A 20,346-nucleotide genomic window follows, 5' to 3' on the forward strand; every position below is an offset into this window, starting at 1 on the left:
CCATGTGGAAGACTTAATAATCCCCTTTACTAATAAATTGTCAACATGCGTGGGATGCATATTGATAAGGACATAACTTTATCACTTCTGAGGAATTTAACTTGATTGAATATGTTAAAACATTTCTCTTTCCTAACCTTTTTGAAACAGTGTCTGGATACGGCAATAATAAGGACTTGACCTTGTTTGATTGTGGAATTGTAAGCTGATCGGGCGTTCCAATGCTCCGCCACGCTCCTGTTGATCTTTAAAACCAAGGTGAGAGGATTGAAATTTCCATTAAGGAAAAATAATGGTTTCCTGAGCTATATTGAATACCGCCTTGAATTAAAAAAAATTCATGCCTAAAATAATGATAATTGGAAAATCTCTTGATACCAAAAAAGAATAAGTCCAAAACAAGTGAGTTACTTTGAAATGCAGCCATACTTCCATTTGAAATTCATATTGCTGTCTGTGGCAGCTAATTTAACTTGAGTAAACTTTTTTAATTATATCCTTTTCATTAATTAGATTACAATATAGTGTTTCTGAAATAATACACCTTGAGAATCCCGAGTTTACTAATCCACTTCTCTCTCTCTCACATATTAACTAATCACCTGCCTGTGTTTATTGAATTACCCTGCCAATAGAAATAATACGTGGTGAAAATCACCACAAAATTATATATAAATTTTAAACAATAAAAATAGATCCGCTACAAGTAGAAGAAGTAAGATGTAAAAAATTGTGCACGTAAAGAAGTACATCAAAACAAGAAAATACAGGAAATTACAATAATGGACATAACATTCAGCAGCAGTCATTTATTTATATAAAATATGTAGGACCACAAGAATCTGTACAATTATGTATAGTCAAGCCATGGTACAGCATTATGTACACAAATGTACGTATTTACAATCAATATGTACACAATATAACAAGTTAACAAATCATCATACTTACATTATTACAATATTCCAACAACTCAATAATAGTAATCATAATCGATTTACATAAGTCTATATGTATCTCCTAGTATTGCCACTAATATCTAACCCTATGCTATAATAGAATATATTAATGCTAAGAACGTAATGAATTTAATTTTAAAATCTTTGCTCTCCATTTTGATTGTTCCAATTTTCATTTTTGATTTTTAACATTTCAATTCCTAATAAAACACTTTTCTATATTTTTTTAATAGGGCTAAAAGTGTATTTTTGTGTATTACTATAGTGCAGTGGTAAATTTGTACCAAGTCATCTACAAGCCAGTTTTTGTACATTTTATGAATATTTCATTGTGCAAAATCAATCTTAAAAAAGACAATAGCAAGTTGACTTCAAAATAAACAAAAATATAAAATATTAGGCAGTATAAGACCCCTCCTTACAGTTGGTATTATTATATATTCAGGAGATCACTACCCTAAGTTGAGCAACCTGTGATTGGACTAAATCGAGTAAAATTGCCTTTGTTTCTACCATAATCTGATTCTGAATGAGCATGTTCTATAGTTATGTAATATCTGTGCATCACAACTACAGTTTAGTGAATCTAAAAGTGACTAAGAGTGCTATTTTAGATCAGGCAAAGTTTCACATGGCTTTTTATAAAAAATCATATAATTAATTAATTTCACCATACTGAAGATCAGTAATTAAGAGTTTTAGCATAAGAAAGTGAATACTAAAATGTGAGGTGTCATCACCAATTTGGGCGATCAGAGAATACAGATTCAATACAATGTTAATATTTTAATAGATGGGTTGAGGTGATCCATTCCCCAAACGCTCACTTGTTAACAAATATTTGCATTTTATTACAACATAATAGGTTTTTAATTCACTTTCCTATAAATGTAACCCTAGAGTTTGTATATATGCACATTGACAAGATGTGATATTGGGAGGTTCATATCACTTTATTTGGTCCAGAGAAATAGATTCACCTTCACTGTTGACCAACAATCGTGTTGACAAAAGACAGGTAAAGTTTATTAGTCAGTTAACAGTAGTAGTCAGTTTAGTTTATTGTGTTGGGTAGCAATACATTTCTTATCATTTATGGTGTTGAGTATATGTATGATACTAACACTGAGTGTGTCTACAGTCTTCTCTTATGACTGATTAGAAAATCTACAAAGACTGTCTTAAACCTCACAATAACAAGTGACAAGTAATGTTCCAGTACAACCCTGAATTAAAAGCCAAAGTTTGGTGTGACACATTTCTAACTCCCTGCACTACAAGAAAGTGTGAATTTATAAGGCCAAGGTGAAGACAATTTTCAATGTCTTTTTGAGGTGTCGGGTGCACCACCTGTACAGAGCTGTCAAAACAGAAAGGGTCGGACAAAGCCAATCATTGGAAGCTTCACTACCAGAAGGGGTGAAACCTTCACAGCCACCATATAGCCCGGCTGACTTTCTGGTTCCAAAGCCCAAACGAAGCCTAAAAGTTTCCACCACCCAATGAGCTATCATAAGAGTTCCTGGATAAGGTATCTGACTTCTAGGAAACATTTGCAGCTGAGGAATTTTGTTGGCAGCGATGTAAGGTTGTTTAAACAATTTATACCAATTGGATCAATAAATTATTTTTAACAGTCTCAGTCTTATTACTTTATATACAAACCCTGTATAAAGAGATGATTTTTTCACATGTCAAACTACACAAATGGTAAGTGTACAACTTAACTGTGTATCAGCTTTGTTTTTGTTTTGTTTAAAACCTTACCAACATATTTTTTTAATGAATAAATAACATTTACATAACAGAATGTATGAACAATAAGTTGTACTACTACCATCCACACAGGGCAATAAAAGGCTATTCCTATACTAATTTTAAACAACTGAGTTCATAGGCGTTATTTCTATATCAATGACATATGCACTATTTGGTTTATACAGAATTTTGAAAGGTTGTCCTGCAACAAAAACTTCCAAGTACTAATCCCGTTTTATCAAGCAGTGCTACAAAACATATAAAATAAAATATATTTATTTTTTTTGTAAAAATTCAAAATTGTTACATTAGTTTTTTTATGCTACAAGGCTACAGGTAAACTTTAAGTGCAAAATGCCTAGAATGGAAACACTTTAAAAATATGAATTTAGTTTTTCTGCCAAGTTTGAAAATTTGGATATTTGGGAGGAGCCTCACAGAATCTCGGCTTTAGGCATTTGCTGAGGGTAATAACTCCCTCTTCACATTGTTCCTAGACTCTAGCAGACAGAAGCTAGCAGCACTAGACTCAATGTTCCTCAATGTCCCTTTTTCTGAATATTTAAACACACACACACAATGGGTTGAACATTGTACAATAATGAGAAAACTGCTTTCAGAAAAAAAGATGGCAGGCAAACCCCCTTTGCTAAAGTAACTCCCTAAAATTAAAATAATTAAAATTTAGTTCTCACGGGCAATAGATTTTTACCACTACTAAGTAATTTTGTGAAGAAGACTCAAGTTTGTGGAACTGCCTATCTAAGGACTCACTGAATGGAAACAGATTTATCGGATCCTTCACAATTCGAGACAGGAGACCTGGCTATGAAGGAAATTAGAGGTAATAGAGTTTTCTACAGTAAAAATTTAAACATTTTAATAAGAATGAAGTTGACACACCTAACCAGCGTTTGGGGAAGTCGTGACATTGTAATGTATATTACATACAGTATAGTGGTATTGAACTGATTTCTTGCACATTCTGTAATTGAATTATTACAGACAAAATGCAATTAAAATGAGTATAATGAGTTTGTAATCAAATATAAATCTCACACATTATTAAGAACATAATAAAAAAACATAAACAGTGAATTTGCTCAAACATTTTCCTTCAGGCTTAAAATAGTTTGGGTATTTATAAAGTAAATTTCCAAAGGCAATTGTCTCAGCAATCTAGGAAACAAGCGGAAGTGAGGCGTGATAGGAACCTAACACACAGTGAAACAGGCTCATACTTTCTCCAATGTTAGTGTGGAACATATTTAAATGATTGTATAATGTTTCATCTTTCATCACTTTCATCAGGAACTTTGTTTGAAGTTCGTATGTACGCTATAATTCTAATGCAACTTTTTTATTTTGTTTGTATTTTTCAATGTTAATTTTTAAACCTTAATATTTATAAAATTAACAAATATCACTGATATATTGTTGCAACCAAACACAATATATCTTTAAAGGAACTAATGAAATTTCAACCCATATTACTTGATCTTATCCTGTGATACTGTTTCATTTACATGGTTTTTCTTATATTCATGGTTATCGTATATTCTGATGATAGTAAAACACAGCATTTCTAAATACATTCTTTGAAAGAGATTAAAAATGAAATAATATTAGTCAACAAATCAGAAAATGACAAAAGATGGATTGGTTTCCTTAAGCCCCGCCGTTCACACACTAGGAGAGAAAGCACAGTGTTCTGTCTATTGCACATTACGTGGTGAGCGCTGCAGGAAAGCAAGGCAGCGCGCGGTGAGCTTTTTGACGAGCCGACGCGGCGAGGCGTGCGCTGGCTCGCGCTCTCACGGCTGGTTCATGGTGAACATTGTTGCTCCATTGTCTGCCATCTGGTCAAGTACCTCGCTGACGTATTGTGCGACGTCCACCGAGCTCTCAGCACTACGGCAGATGAACGGGTGTTCCAACAGCCGGTTATACTTGGGTCGCTGCAATTCCTCCTTGATCAGACTGTATCAGTACAAACAAGGTGAGATTAGTAACAAAAAGCTATTACTTTCTAAAATTTTACTTTATAGAAAGTTAACCCTTTTATGAAAAATCCTCTGAAACATAACATGTTACAAAAATATCTACATTTGAAGAGCTTTCTAAAGTTAAGCAAGGTAACTAAAATTATTTTTTTTTAATAGCGGTTAATAAATTTTGTTCAATAGTAGAAAATCATAATACGTGAGTCTTTTTAGTGGATAAAATAGCAAAATACTATTTTTGAAACTCAGACTATTCAATTACAAGATTATATATTTATGATTTTTCATACGCAAAATATGACAAAAACGTTTTTGTAATGGGTAATTTGTATACTGATGAGCAGCCAATAATTAATGATGTAGTGAGTCTCTCCAAATTCTATAGTTAAATCTTGTTGATAGTTTTTTGGACCTAAATCTTACTGTAGATTCGAGATTTGTCTTCGACACATGACTAGTTATTATCAATATCCCATAAAACATATTTTGCACACAAAAGTTCTGTGACAGTCATAAGCTATGATTTCTGTGAACCCCAATTAAAATTTGTAACCCTACCGGGACTTACGTGACCGGTAGACACCCTACAAGGATAACCGGATAATTTTCCCCATCTATTGTGAAACTCCCTGACTTTTCCATGATTTTTTTTACCATATTATAGGTTGCAAGACATCCTGACTCTGTAGTTCTTTGATTGGTCATCTATTTTGATTGGCCATTATAACAGTTCCAAGTGATATATGATTCAAGGAAAAGTTTTGCTAATAAATGTAAATATAAAAACATTTTTATTTGCAAAATATTTTTTTATAAATATGGGTTGTATACTGTAGATTTCAATATGTATATTAAAGAAAACATCTGTTTACATTTGGCTGAGCGTTTCAGTGAACCTCTCCTGTCAGTTTATGATGGAACGAAATTCTATATCTACCTGTCCATATGCACATTAACATACCTATACATTGATATTGTTAAGTGGTTACATTAGTCTTATGAGTAACTACGGTGGCAAGAAGAAATTCTATATCTACCTGTCCATATGCACATTAACATACCTATACATTGATATTGTTAAGTGGTTACATTAGTCTTATGAGTAACTACGGTGGCAAGAAGAAATTCTATATCTACCTGTCCATATGCACATTAACATACCTATACATTGATATTGTTAAGTGGTTACATTAGTCTTATGAGTAACTACGGTGGCAAGAAGAAATTCTATATCTACCTGTCCATATGCACATTAACATACCTATACATTGATATTGTTAAGTGGTTACATTAGTCTTATGAGTAACTACGGTGGCAAGAAGAAATTCTATATCTACCTGTCCATATGCACATTAACATACCTATACATTGATATTGTTAAGTGGTTACATTAGTCTTATGAGTAACTACGGTGGCAAGAAGAAATTCTATATCTACCTGTCCATATGCACATTAACATACCTATACATTGATATTGTTAAGTGGTTACATTAGTCTTATGAGTAACTACGGTGGCAAGAATAAAATCAAAGAATAAACAAATTATATGGTGAAGTTTAATCAGACATATTCCTGTATCTTATAAATACATGCAATAAAGTTACTTTGTTGGATTGATTTATTTCATATAAAGCTTGGACATTTAGTTTAACATCTCCAATGAGGATCTATACTGAGTAATCCTTATAAGACAGCAAGTGTACTGTGACATCTGACACAGTTAACATATTAATATAAAATGTCTTATGGCATCTTTACAAAAGGCTACATGTTAAAAGGAATTTTTAGTGTGTTTTTTTAAACTGAGATTACTAACTGACAGTGTGAACAACAGAGCATGATTCTCATATGTGGTAGTTCAAAGGTTTGTATTATCTCACTATCTTGTTTGTGAGTTAAGTATAAATATTTTATTGACAAACTTTGTGAAGACCTAGTGTTTGTCATAGATATTTATTTTTATAAAGTGTCTTTTAAACGGTTACTTTTTTCACTTTCTATAATAACTTCAGAAATATTAATTAAAATAGAACTTTAACATTAATTTTTAAAAGCTATTTGCGTGCTAGGGGAAAATATAGAAATTTATTTCCAGCACCTCAAGGGTTAATGGATTAAAACAAAATTACTAATATTGATCAGACTCGCTGTATAGTACCAAAGTTACAATGTATTGTGGGGTCATTGAGCCATAAATTTTAATTTAATGAGTGAACTGTAAAGTGGGCCAAGAGTGTTACCTAAGAATGCGGTATTTTCCATAAACTAAAAAAAAAAACCAAATAGCTATGAAACTGATTTGGTCCAAGATGAAGCAACTAACTGTACTCAAATCTCATTGGATAACTTGTCAGCCTCATTTTATTGTTTATGAATTTTTCCTTTGTGACTTTAAAAGTGTACGTCAAATAAAATTTGTGCACTGCACGACTTGTATAAGCTAGTTTTTCCAATAACAAATGAGATTTTCTTTCATTTTTTGTTTTTTTTTATACATATTTTATTAATTGATGTATGATAGACTTTGTAAGAAATAATAAACATGCAACAAAAGGTTTTATAAATGTCGAAGCTATTTTAAATTTAAAACTGTCAGATATTTTAAATAATCCCTGTATGTAATTTACTACTTTACATAATAAACACTTATCTAGACTTTTACGAGTATTTACATAAGCTGAAGATAGTACCTTTGAAACAGAGTGAATACCTTCCCCATTTTATAAGAAAATCCATAGATGTTTAGCACTGAGTAATGCAGTTTTTGTTAATTTGTATGGTTTTTAAGATGCAATTAAACACAATTTGTGCCTACTTGTGTATAGATGATATAAAGAAAATAATAATAAATTTATTGATATTAAAATATATTTTTGTGGCCTCAAAATAGATTTATATACTGAAAATTAGCAACTACAATAAATGTCCATCCATTGGAGTTGGTCAGGATGTTATTTAACAATGTCAGGTGCCCAGGCAACTATTAACACACTTTCACCCTGTGGTACCAAACTTCATTAGAAAATATAAGTAGTATCATAATATTTCATATATAAAAGGGTTAGATATAATTATTTCAACAGTTTATATACATAAATAAACAAACACACATGTACGTACGCGCACACACACGTACACAAACACACAAATTGACAGCTCGCTTGTCAATCTGATAGATAATCCTGGTTATCCTTAGAGGTCTTCAGAGCTCAGAATTCAGTATATAGGTTAAATACTGAATTCTAATGGTAAATACTTTAGAATATTTGTAAAAGTATTTTACACATCATTATTTAGAAGTAATAAAAATCAAATAAGAGCTTACAAATATTATTTTTAGAAATTTTATTGCAAAAGTTGTTCATCATATATAACATAAATTTTCAGTGCAACATAAAAGGCAAAAATAAGTTCTAAATAATTTAAATTATAAACTATTTGTAGAAGTAAGAAATACTGACCAAGTGTTGACAAATGATACGAACTCTTCGCTGAAGTGGTTGCCATTGTCACAAGGGCTGAGGCGTGGTGGTTCACCCTGCACCACCTGGTAGAGCTGCTCAAACACAGAATTCCACTTGGGGTAGGGGAACCTGCCGGTCGCCACCTCCATCAGAGTGATACCCAGCGACCACACATCTGAGCGGACATCGTAGCCCTTGGCTCGTTGCGGGTCTATCCTCTCCGGCTGTCACATACAAAGTGCTATATTACACCTACTGGTGTATAGAGCAATCTAGATGAAGTATTAAGCGTAAAATATATTAGATACCTACTCTGGAGTTTTTTTTTAAAGGTATAAATCTAAATGTAGGTGACACTTTTAGATGATGTTATATACATTAACCCTTTCCGAGCCAGTGACGTTACTAGACGTCATGCCTAAACTAGCGCTAAAAGCCAACGACGTCCACTGACGCAAAATCAATTTTAAAAAAATATTATTTAAAAGCATTTCTGGGTAACAAACTTAGTAAAAACTGTTAAACAAGGGACAACCGTTTGTGTCTATTTTGAAGGTCATGGCTCTTGTTCGAGCGACAAAATGGCGAGCGGCCGGATGTTCATAGTCTCCCGCAGAGCTAACGTCTATTGACGCGCGCTCACTCTGCCTGTAGCCTTCCATGAGGTTAGATGTTTATTCGCCCTTCCATTTTCGATCCGCGTATTTATCTTTTCAATTTTGATGTTAATCAATATTTTTAATCAATGTACAGTGTAGCTTATGTATTATTATTGTGATGTAGGGCTTTATTGTCAAGTTTTATTTTTTAGAATACTAAGTGTTTCTAGCTATTATTTGCGTGTTTACAAACTCTTATTTGTCCATTTAAAAGAGATTAAAAATTTACGGAATCAAAAAATAAACCTAGAAACAATAGTATTGAAAAAGGAAGAAGAAATCATTAAGCTTAGAGAAGAACTTGAGAAATACAAAAACAATAAAAAGGAAACTGACTCTCCTTTTATCACTGTCCCACATAAGAGATCGCGCCACCAGATTAGCTTACCTCTTTTCTCTACACCAATCAATAGCAGCATATCAAGGGCTAAGCATTCAACATTAAAAACAACCCAAGAAAAACTATTTTCATCTGTAGTTCTTGGAAAATCCAAACAACTGCCTACACCTATACCAACTCCTTGTGCTCAACATAGGCCTACAATACAAAATAGTTTTGTTTGTAACAATCCTTATCAAGTCTTAAGACCTGTTGACAACGAGGAGGAAGATAAAAGCAATGAATGCCAAAATGAAGAGCAAGAGGAAAACAAATTGTTAATATGCGCAGATAGCCATGGTAGAGACTTGGCCTGGTATCTAAGGCAGAAATTGCGGAACTCAAACAAAAACTCTAAGAAATTTACACCAGTCGGTTTTGTGAATCCGGGTGGCAGAACGGATCGTGTATTAAATGAAAGAAACATTAAAGAAGAACTAACACAAAATCAGGATGTTCTGGTCATAATTTGTGGCACAAATGACGTGTCGAAGAATGAGGCAGACAAGGCTCTTTCAGGTATTAAAACAACTTTAGACCAAGTTAGGGACAAAAGAGTAGTACTGGTGGACATTCCAAACAGGTATGATTTATTAGAATGGTCTTGTATTAATGTTGAGATAAGAAAAACAAATACTGCTCTAAAAATCATGAGCAAGGACTACTCAAACGTGATCTTTGTGGAATCCAGCAGTGCGGAACGACATTTGCATACTGCTCATGGAATGCATTTCAATCTGAATGGTAAACGGTGGCTGGCGGAGAGGATTTGTGAAGCACTGGATGTTGGTGACAGTCAACCTGCAAGTGTAGCTACACCTGCGGGAAACGATCAGCTGACGACTGTGGCAAACCACCATCAGTCATCACAGACGACTTCAGGCTCCTGAAAGTGTTTCATCTCAACATTCAGTCCTTGAGAAGTAAAATTTTACCTTTAGAACTAACATTAGATAAGTTAAATTGTGATGTCATAACCTTAAATGAACATTGGTTGCACCAAGATGAAAGTTTATTATATGTTCCGACTGGTTACAAAATAGCCGACATTTATTGTAGATGTCCTGCCCTAACTAGAAGGGGTTCTTGTATATTTGTGAAGGATAGTATAGAATTTAAAAGTTTCAATGTAAATAGTTTTTGTATTGAAAAAGTATTTGAAATTACTGCAGCTGTGATTAATAATAGTACTGTTATTGCTAGCATCTATCATACTCCTGACTCTGATGTATGTTTTTTTCTTTATCAACTTGAACATTTTATTAAATTTGCGAAAAATAAACATAAGGGTAAACTAATTATCTGTGGCGATTTTAATATTGATATCAATAAAAAGACTCAGCAAGCCGAAAGTTTTCAAAATTTGTTGAGGTCTCATGATTTATTTTGTCTCAATTCACATCCGACTCGAAAGAGTGCGTGTCTGGATAATGTAATCACTAACCATGGAGTGGAGAACAGGGATTGTATTATATATCAGCCAAACTTATCAGACCATGCTGGAATTTTGGCAAAATTTATTGACAATAGTGGTGTCAAGAATGAAAATGTTTACTTTAGTACTGTTAGAAACCTAAGGTTAGATAATGTTAATAATTTTAAGGATGAATTATTTTTAACTGATTGGAATTATTTAACAGAATTCTCAAATATAGATGATGCATTTACTTTATTTATAGAATATTTAACAGATACATTTAATTTGCATTGTCCTACTAAACTTGTAAAAAGAAAATCAACCAAATCTGGAAAAAAAAATAAACTGGTTTACTCCAGAACTAAAGCAAATGAGAGATATTTTAATGGTTATATATGATAAGTTTAAGAACTGTGTAAATGTAAAAAATAAAGCTACGTACAAAAAAGATTATATCCGTGCTAAGAAAATATATAGATACAAAATAGACCAAGCTAAAAAAACTGCAAATGATAATTTCATTAAAAATTCCAAAAATAAGTGTAAAGCTACATGGAGTATTATAAAAACTAATTTAGAGAGTTTGACCCTGAGTCAGCAATCTAATATAAATTCTCAAAAGTTTAATGACTATTTTGTGGGTGTGTCAGATGAGCTCAATAAGAATATTACTAAAAATAATGGTGAGGCTTTACAACTATTAAATAATTTTCTTGATAAGTGTTTTTTAAGAGAAAAATTTACATGGAGAAAAATTGTAAAACAGGACATTAAACTGTGTATATCTAAACTTAGTTCATCCAAGAGTAAAGATTTTTATGGATTTTCTAATTTTTTGGTTAAAAAATAATTTTTGTTATTATAGATCCTCTAGTATATTTATATAATAAGATGTTAGAACAAGGTGTTTTTCCAAATGCTCTCAAGCTGGTAAAAATAATTCCTATATATAAGAAGGGAGACAAGTTAGATCCATCTAGCTACCGCCCCATATCTTTGGTACCCATCATTGGTAAAATCTTCGAGTACTGTATTAAGGAGCAATTGTATGATTATTTCTCACTTAATTATCTTTTGTGTAATGAACAGTTTGGTTTCATGCCTGGTTGTAACACTGTAATGGCAGTTGAATCTGTCGTTAATGACATAATCTTAAGTTTTGAAAATAAAGCTGTACAGTCTGCAACTTTAATTGATTTTTCCAAGGCTTTCGATTGTATTTCACATACTTTGATCTTGGATAAACTGACTCGTTATGGTATTACAGGAATTGAACTGAATCTTTTATCATCATATCTTGGCTGTAGGAAACAGATGGTTGTTCAAGGTGATGATAAGTCTAACTTTAATGAAATTAAAAATAGAGTTCCTCAAGGCTCAGTACTTGGCCCATTTCTTTTTACTATAGCTGTCAATAACTTTTCCTGTAATGTTCCATGTAAATCTGTCCTTTATGCTGACGACACCACACTTTTACATAGTAATAATGTTATTGAAAATCTTTTATTAGAACAAGATGCAATGTTAAAAACGGCTGTGAAGTGGTTTCAAGCTAACTTTTTAGTAGTAAATGAAAATAAAACTGAAAAAATTTGTTTTACAATGAATAATATGTTTGAAAATTTTAAAACTGTTAAACTGCTTGGTATTTATTTAGATAGTAAGTTAAATTGGGATTGCCATGTACAAAATGTTTGTAAAAAGTTAGCTAGAGTTGTATTTTTACTTCGTAAGCTTAAGTTCTGTGTTAGTAATGAAATGCTCATTATATCTTACTATGCTTTTTTTTCACACACATTTGATATACTGTGTCAATTTATGGGGTAACAGTAGAGTATCTAATAGAGCTTTTATATGGCAGAAGAAAGCTCTTAGAATAATTAAAGGAGTACCAGACAGAGAGACGTGTTTGCCAATTTTTAAAGAATTTTACATTATGACATTGCCTTGTATATATATATATATATATATTTTATTGTCTCATGAAAGTTAAAGAAAATTTAAATGAATATCAAATCAGAGGAAATACTCACGATTATAATACAAGAAACTTATATAAGCTTGACTTACCACCAATTAGACTACAAAAAACTAAGAAAAGTCACATTTATATGGAAATAAAACTTTTTAATAAATTGCCAGAAGGAGCTTGGTTAGTTAGTACTGATAGGTTTAAGTCTGTAATTAATAGCTGGTTAAAAGAAAAAGCATTTTATTGTGTCAATGAATACTTTGCCTGTGATACTAGTGATATAAGTTTTTAGACACGTTTCATTCTTTCGTTGTTTTTATTCTCTTGTTATTGTTATTTGTTATGTTGTTGTTGTTAATTATTTATTAATTTATTATCCTTGTTAAATATTTTATTTTGTTAATATTTTTAACTTTAGAGTGGTTGTACAAAATAACTGTAAATTATTACTGATAAGAATTTTGACGAAGTCAATTGCATATGTGTACTGTGTTTAAAGACTAATAAAGATCTTGATTCTTGATTTAGCAATGGCAAACATAGACGATCAAGGGTTTGAAGACTTTGTGGGAGGAATAATGAATGCTTCTTTTAGTAGTGCACTCGTAGAGGGATCAATCAGTAGTGAAGCCGAAGTTATTATTTTACATAATTGTGATGAAAATGACAGTGTTAGTGACAGTGATTTTGAGCCCTTAGAAACTCCTTCATTACGTAATGAAACTCTTGAAAGGGAAAATGCTAGAAATTGATACTTATTATTCAAACACATCCAAATAAAAAGTAACACTAAACCACTAACACACCAACAGTTCAGGAAAAAACTGGTATGAGACTTAGTAAGTGAGAAAATGGCAGCCAATTCTACAAAGAGAAAAGGAAGACGTTTGACACAAGGACCCCAGGAAGAAAGACTTATTTGACGTCATTTTTTGGAGAAGAGACCAAAGTATTTCCGTTGTGTTGTGTGCACTAAGAGGGGGTTGCGTCGTGAGACGAACTATGCCTGCAAGACGTGTGCGTCGAAGCCTGCCTTGCATCCTGACCTGTGTTTTGAGCTGTACCACATACAACAAACCTACGCCTAAGGATCACATATATGTAGCTCACTTTCAATAAGTATCATTTATAAGTTTTCTCATGTTATAATATTGTAAAATGTAGTGTGTTCTTTATTTTGTACTTGGAAAATTCAAATTTTTTTTAGTTTCATTGCTTTCATTTAATTTGTATATATACATTTTTACTATATTCTTTATATTTTCTCTAAATAAAAATTACTATATGCTTGTTTTTTGTAAAATATTACAATAATTGTGTTCAACTATTGTTAATTTTATACATGAACACATAGAATGTCAAAATCAAATTTTTTCAGTGAAATTATGATTTTACCATTTTTTGGCTGTAAATTAACAATAAAGAGTGAAAAAAAATATTTTGTCGTTTTTTTACCTTTTATGTTATAAGAATTATAAAAAAAAATTGGTTTTGGTATGTGGGATTTTTTTTATTTTTAAGGTGTATGGCTCTTAGGAGTAGTTTTGGTTATTTATTTGTGGCTCGCTAAGGGTTAAATGATATTTTCTGTTCTGTAAAAACATCTAGAATTCTGAATATAATTATAACTGGAATATAAATTTCTGTACTTCTACCTAGTGTACTAATAAAACAAATATATATATATATATATATATATATATATATATATATATTAACTTTTTTATAATTTCTATTTGAATTTAAGTTTCTAAAGTTATTGCAGGACAAACAATTTAGAATCTGAATTGTTTAATTATTTTTATATATGTTTTATAATTGATCTAAGTTTTTATCCTCTGGGTTAGCGGTTTTATAATTAATTTAGTATAAAACCTAAAAAGAATTCACTACAAATTCAGATACAATCACTATATAAAAAAAATAATCTCCTATTAGTAGCATCGTTATACAAGAGCAAAGCTTACAAGATGGTTTTAAGCCGGCGTCAGGCGCATCACGGGGTTTTCCTCCGGATTGATATATTTTAGTTGTCAATAACTAGTATACTGCAGGTTGCGACCTTGTTATTTGTGTTACTTCACGAGCCTCCTTCCTGGTAGAGATTGGCACAACCCCCATCCTCATCGCGTCACTAGCACCAGTATTGTTCCAGAATTAGTGAAGGACTGGAGTTTTTCTCCCTGTGCGCCCGTTCACGTTATGAGTTACCGGAGTTAATATCTGTGAGCGCCCGTTCAGGTACTTAGAATTGTGAGTGTTATCTTGTGTTTTAGTTCTTGTTTATGATTTATTTTTTTATTGTGTTCTATTTGAAGTGTTAGTAACTATTAAAAACGTTTTAAAAATTAAACATAAATTGTGAAAATGGACTCAACTGAACGTTCTAGGATATCACGATTGTTAGATAGTGTGGAAAGAAAGGAAAAACATGACCGTATCAGGCCAACTGTCAGGGAATTATTTTCAAACAGTGATGAAGAGGATGTGGGTATTACTGATGTAGAACTCAGTGATGCTGATATTGATGAAGAAATTGAACTCCAACATGATGAAGAATCAATTCCATCAACTGAAAATTTCGTAATAAATGATGAAATTTCAATCACCTACAAGCATTGCCCTTAGCAAAACGTATGAATAATAACATATTACCTATAATCAATGGAAAACTTGCTTACATCAGTAAAGGACGTGATATTTTATGAAATGTAGAACCTGAGAGATAAGTGCGTACACCCAACAGAAATATTTTGAGAATGCGGATGGGTTGTGTAAGTAGATCTGCAAAAAATATCCAAACCCTAACCAAAATATTTACGGATGAAATTATAAACTCAGTACTAGAAAACACGAATATTTGGATTGAAAAGAACAAAGATAAATTTATTAGAGAAAGAGATGTAAAGCTAACAACTGTTCAAGAAATAAAAGCTACCATCGGTATTGTGTATATAGCTGGCGTAATGAGAAATTCTCATAGAATTTTATAAGACCTCTGGGCTCAAGATGGAACTGGAATTGAATTTTTTCGATGTATGATGTCCATCAAAAGATTTGTTTTTGCTTAGGGCGAATATAAATACATGACATTACATAAAATACTGGGAACATTGGTGTGACAGATTGGTTTTATTTCCAATTTATGCACAAAGTAACTAAAATAAATCCAAAAAAAGTTTCTAGTAATTTATCCTTACATGGGCATCAGCTTTCACTAAAGACCACAAAAATAGTTTTATTCTGTTAACAACATTCTCGGTAATAACCTTGAATGTACATAGTAAATTGTAGAGTCCTTAGTTTAGGTCAACTTTAACTTATAAATATAAATGATTTATCATCATTTTGTAAAGGGGTAAATTACAGAAGTAGACCTACAGACTAACACAAAGTGTTCTGCTTAAAATAGACTAGTGTTTTAAAACATACTGGTGAACGTCAAGAGGGCAATGCCCCAATGTGTAGTGGCAATGTATTGGTAGAATTCACTCAACATACATTTGCGGCACCTAGTCTGTAATTTTAATTCTTTTTAACATGGCAGTGAGAAACCAACTGATAGCAAAGGAAACTTAGATCTTTTCTCAATATATTATTCTTAAAGGAACTTACAGCCATATATGGGCGACAGCCCGCATCACGTGTGCGAGCTATTGAGTCCACCAGCTGACCTGAGATGCCAAAATCACACAGTTTGATGTTCCCTCTCCTGTCTAGCAGAATGTTGCTAGGCTTCACGTCTCTGTGTATTATCTTCAGTTGTTCCTTGAGGTAGTTGAGTGCCGTCACCGTCTGCAACCCATGAACAGACCATCAACAATAAAAATATTATTTATAGCTATCTGAATGTCAATATTTTTGAAGTATTTCTTCTAAAGCAAAAACACTCAATATTAGAAGAAGGCATAAGAAGATACTAGAAATCCTGAATGTTGAAAGTCAATTACAATTATTTTTATAGCCCTTAAAAGCAATTCCCCTGTATAGAAATGTAAAAAAAGTAATAAGAAAGCATGGAAATTAGATTTTTGTTATATGAAGATTCAAGTGGATAGATAGACAAAAGGAAGCAAAAGCTGAATATTCTTGGTAAAATCGCACATCAGGTGTACCTTGTATCCTGATTCTATGGATAGGAATATAGTAATAAAACAAAGTCTGAAAATTAATAAACCAGAGAAATGTTCTTAACCCTGGAACTGGCGGTCATATTTCTCTCAGTGGCGGAGTGATTTTAGTACTTCATACATTGCCTTATATTTATTTTATTATTACATGTTTACTACAAAGTACCTATGTCATATTATATATATTTTGATTCAGCATTGTTCAAGGAACATTTTTCACATAATATGATTAAAACAAAAAAATATCCTTACTCTACCTCTTCATGAAAACCTTTTTTTTTAGAAAAAAGAAAAGTTAGTTCAAAGTTTTTCATTTGTAAAATTGTTGTTGTTAGTGATATGCAAAATCCAAAATATAAAAAAGAAAGAGCATTTAATTCTGAGTAAAAATAAAACAACACATAGTTTATAAGGTATTAAACGATACAAAAATCATACACTGACATTCGAAAGTGCTACTTACCAACAAAAGTAAGAACTTCAAAGCTCACTTGGATTTGTACAATCTTTTAACTATTAGTTCATATTAATTTTCTATTTTTTAATTTTTATTTTATATTTTTTTATTATATTTTTGTTTAATTATGTTCTGATTGAATGTCTAAATCGGAATCCTCATCGTTGCTTATTTCATGTACAACTAGTTCTCGAATGTCACTTGAACGATCGCGGAAATTACGATCCATTACATAAACACGCACAAAAAACTTACTATTATTGTGTCATATACACAACCATCATTACAATGAACTCGTGTTTTAAGTATGTAATATTGAGAAATAAAAGACATATTAAAACGTCCGATATCGGGTGCTGCCATCTAGGATGCGACTAAAACACCGATATCGGGCGTTTGCCAGTTCCAGGGTTAAGAGGATTATCTAACCTCACTCTTATGTAGTGCGTATATCCTGTCAGTCATAACACACACAGAAGAAATAACACAAGAAAGGGGTGAATATATACAATCATACAACACCAGGAGAGCAACAGAGCACATTCTACCAGCACACCACACTACCAAGTACAGTAAGAAACCATCTTATACTGGATGTAAGATATGCAACACACTGCAAACACATCTAAGACTCAGTGGGAATAATCTCAAAAAGGAACATAAAGACTGGCTTCTAGAAAGACCCATGTACACAATGATAGAATTCTATGAACAATCAAAATTAATTTTGTAAAGCAAGTCTTATGGACAGTTTTGTTTATAATAACTGACGCCATAATAATTCTTGAAGAATTTGTTAATAAAGAGATATTCTGATTCTGATAGAGGTGTGCCAAGCCATTCCAGAAGCTTAACCATTACGAGTTCGTAACAGCATGGAGCTATTCTAACTAACAGTTCTGCTGCACAAAACACCATATTTATTTTATTACGATTTTTTTATTTCATCTCATCACAGATATCAGATTTGTTTCATTGCAATGTAGCGAATTTAAAATACGTACACTAATTAATAATCATCAGTGGTTAAAATTCCAACAATTCTTTACATGTGAAATTAAAATGTGTTATTACATTTATTTTGTTTTGGTTTAATTTTACAATTTTTATTAAATATGGTTTACTAAAAGTATTAATGTAGTTTGATTAAGATAACAAAATAAATGTTGATAATCCCATAAAACAGGAAAAATATTTAATAATTTTTACACTAAAAATTAAAATTACTGATCAATAAAAAAACTTAGTTACAGATTTTATAAAGTGTTGAATAGATATAAAATCTCCAGCGTTAACAGAAATGGGGAGGAAAAATAATACTCTGCTGTAATTCACTTGACTAACTGTTTTCAGAATATACTACTTGTAAATAATAAAATACATGTAAACCTCTATCAATGAAAAAGATTAAAATTCAGTAGAATATAAATTTATACCACATAGAAATTGCATGTGAGCACTTTGTATATGTACTTTTTAAGCATAGAAAAAAATAACATACTTGTATTTCAAAAGAAAATATGTCTGATAAAACAATCAGTAAAATGGAACTTTAATTTATTATAAGTAAGTAACTGTATTCACAAATTTAAATGTGTATATAATGAAATATTGCCAAACTGGGTGCAGGGAACAACAATATTTTATTATATTAAAAACAAAGCGAGCAAATATTGTTAATCTCAAAATTACTATAAAGTTCTGAAAAGTGCAGCAAGCTCCAGCGGGTGGGATCTCTTGTGTATTAAGGCATTAATCAATAGAAAAACAACTGTGTACAACCGTTGTCATAAAAGTTTGCTGTCTAATTTAACAGAGACGGCAATACCCTTGTTTTCATGCTGTCATCATTGTGGCACTAATCTTCAAGATGTTTTTTCAGTTGCAAAAACACATAATACCATTGAATGCTAGATTGGGGCTATATGTAGAATGATCAAATGGTTCAAGCAAATGTTGTGATGAGATCTTGAGTTTCTTTTGCCTCATATGGGGCATTTTCTTGTAGCAAAATAATTTTTTGTTCTATTATTATTATTATTATTTTAATAATAATAAAAGGTCATTTGGCACTGCTATCTGCTCATCACTGAGACCAATATTTGTCTATTGTTATATAACCATACTATTTTGCTTAAAGAGTTTTAGACACTCGAAAAAGAGCAAGATACTTTTAGGGTTCACACAAGCCATTTCTTTAGGTAGCATGGTATCCTACCTAAAGTGGCTGAATATTTTACGATAAGCAAAATATGTTTGTCATCTCTGGCCCCTCCTCACAGAGGTGGCATATGTAGCTCTCAGCTCTTCCTATCTACGTTGATGATAGTTGAGGCTATAATGTCTAATGAGAAGACCTGTCAGGTATCTTAGAGCCTCCTTGCTGAGAGAGAGTACTAGCTTGGTTCTTTTGCACAAGTAGCTAATGAACAGTTTTGTTTGTATGTTGCCTGATGTATTTTTCCAAACCTTCCCATTGTTATTATCTTCCCACTGTATGATTTCCATCATTAGCTGGCATTTTTGTTTTAAGAAATGGCTCTAGGCCTAAAAATGTGAGAGAAGCAACACCTTGACGGTCTTCTCGTTCCCTTCTATACCAAGACCTGGGACCTATGCAATGTTTTCATGACTGTCCCTTGCCAGCATTTTCAATGTGTTAATGCATTCCAGCAGAGTCTTTGACTCACAGGTACAAGAACTTGGAGCTTTTAACCCTGCTTGGCCGACTGGCATTATGTTGATTGTGGCTCCCTTCAACTCCTTCTCTAGAGTTATAGAGGCACATTCCTGTATTACATACATCATCTTCCCCTTGGAAGACTTGCAGCATGCGTTGGTAGAAATTTGGATATGCTGTTACCTCACATTTGGATCCTGCAATGCTCATTCCAGCTTTGCCAATCATTTTAGATCTGTATACCAGGAGAGTGATCCAGGCTTAGTTTTGAATGCACCTGCAGCTTACTCTTGGTGTTCCAGCTTTGAGTACATGGATGCTAAGAATTATAGCAGATGGGCATGACGTTTGTAACTGTTTAGACATTTCCCCCACTGACTATCATCGTCTCTCTTTAAGAGACATCACTAAACTACGTGTTACACAAACAAATAAACCAGAAGCTGAAAACTGCAGAAGTAGCATTTA

General features: G+C 32.1%; 1 protein-coding gene across 3 annotated transcripts in view; it reads right to left on the minus strand.

Annotated features, from left to right (window-relative positions):
• Positions 1-794: 794 nt before the first annotated feature.
• The window catches only part of LOC124353978 (dual specificity mitogen-activated protein kinase kinase 4), a 62,883-nt gene continuing 43,331 nt past the window's right edge, over positions 795-20,346 (minus strand). For all 3 annotated transcript variants that reach the window (XM_046804078.1, XM_046804079.1, XM_046804077.1), the window contains 3 exons: positions 16,227-16,406; positions 8,182-8,408; positions 795-4,697 (listed from right to left, as the gene is read on the minus strand). In XM_046804078.1, coding sequence (XP_046660034.1) covers positions 4,532-4,697; positions 8,182-8,408; positions 16,227-16,406 — 573 coding nt within the window. In that variant the 3' untranslated portion in view covers positions 795-4,531. The remainder of the gene's footprint in view (positions 4,698-8,181; positions 8,409-16,226; positions 16,407-20,346) is intronic.

Source organism: Homalodisca vitripennis, chromosome 2 (assembly GCF_021130785.1).
Source record: "Homalodisca vitripennis isolate AUS2020 chromosome 2, UT_GWSS_2.1, whole genome shotgun sequence".
NCBI lineage: Eukaryota > Metazoa > Arthropoda > Insecta > Hemiptera > Cicadellidae > Homalodisca > Homalodisca vitripennis.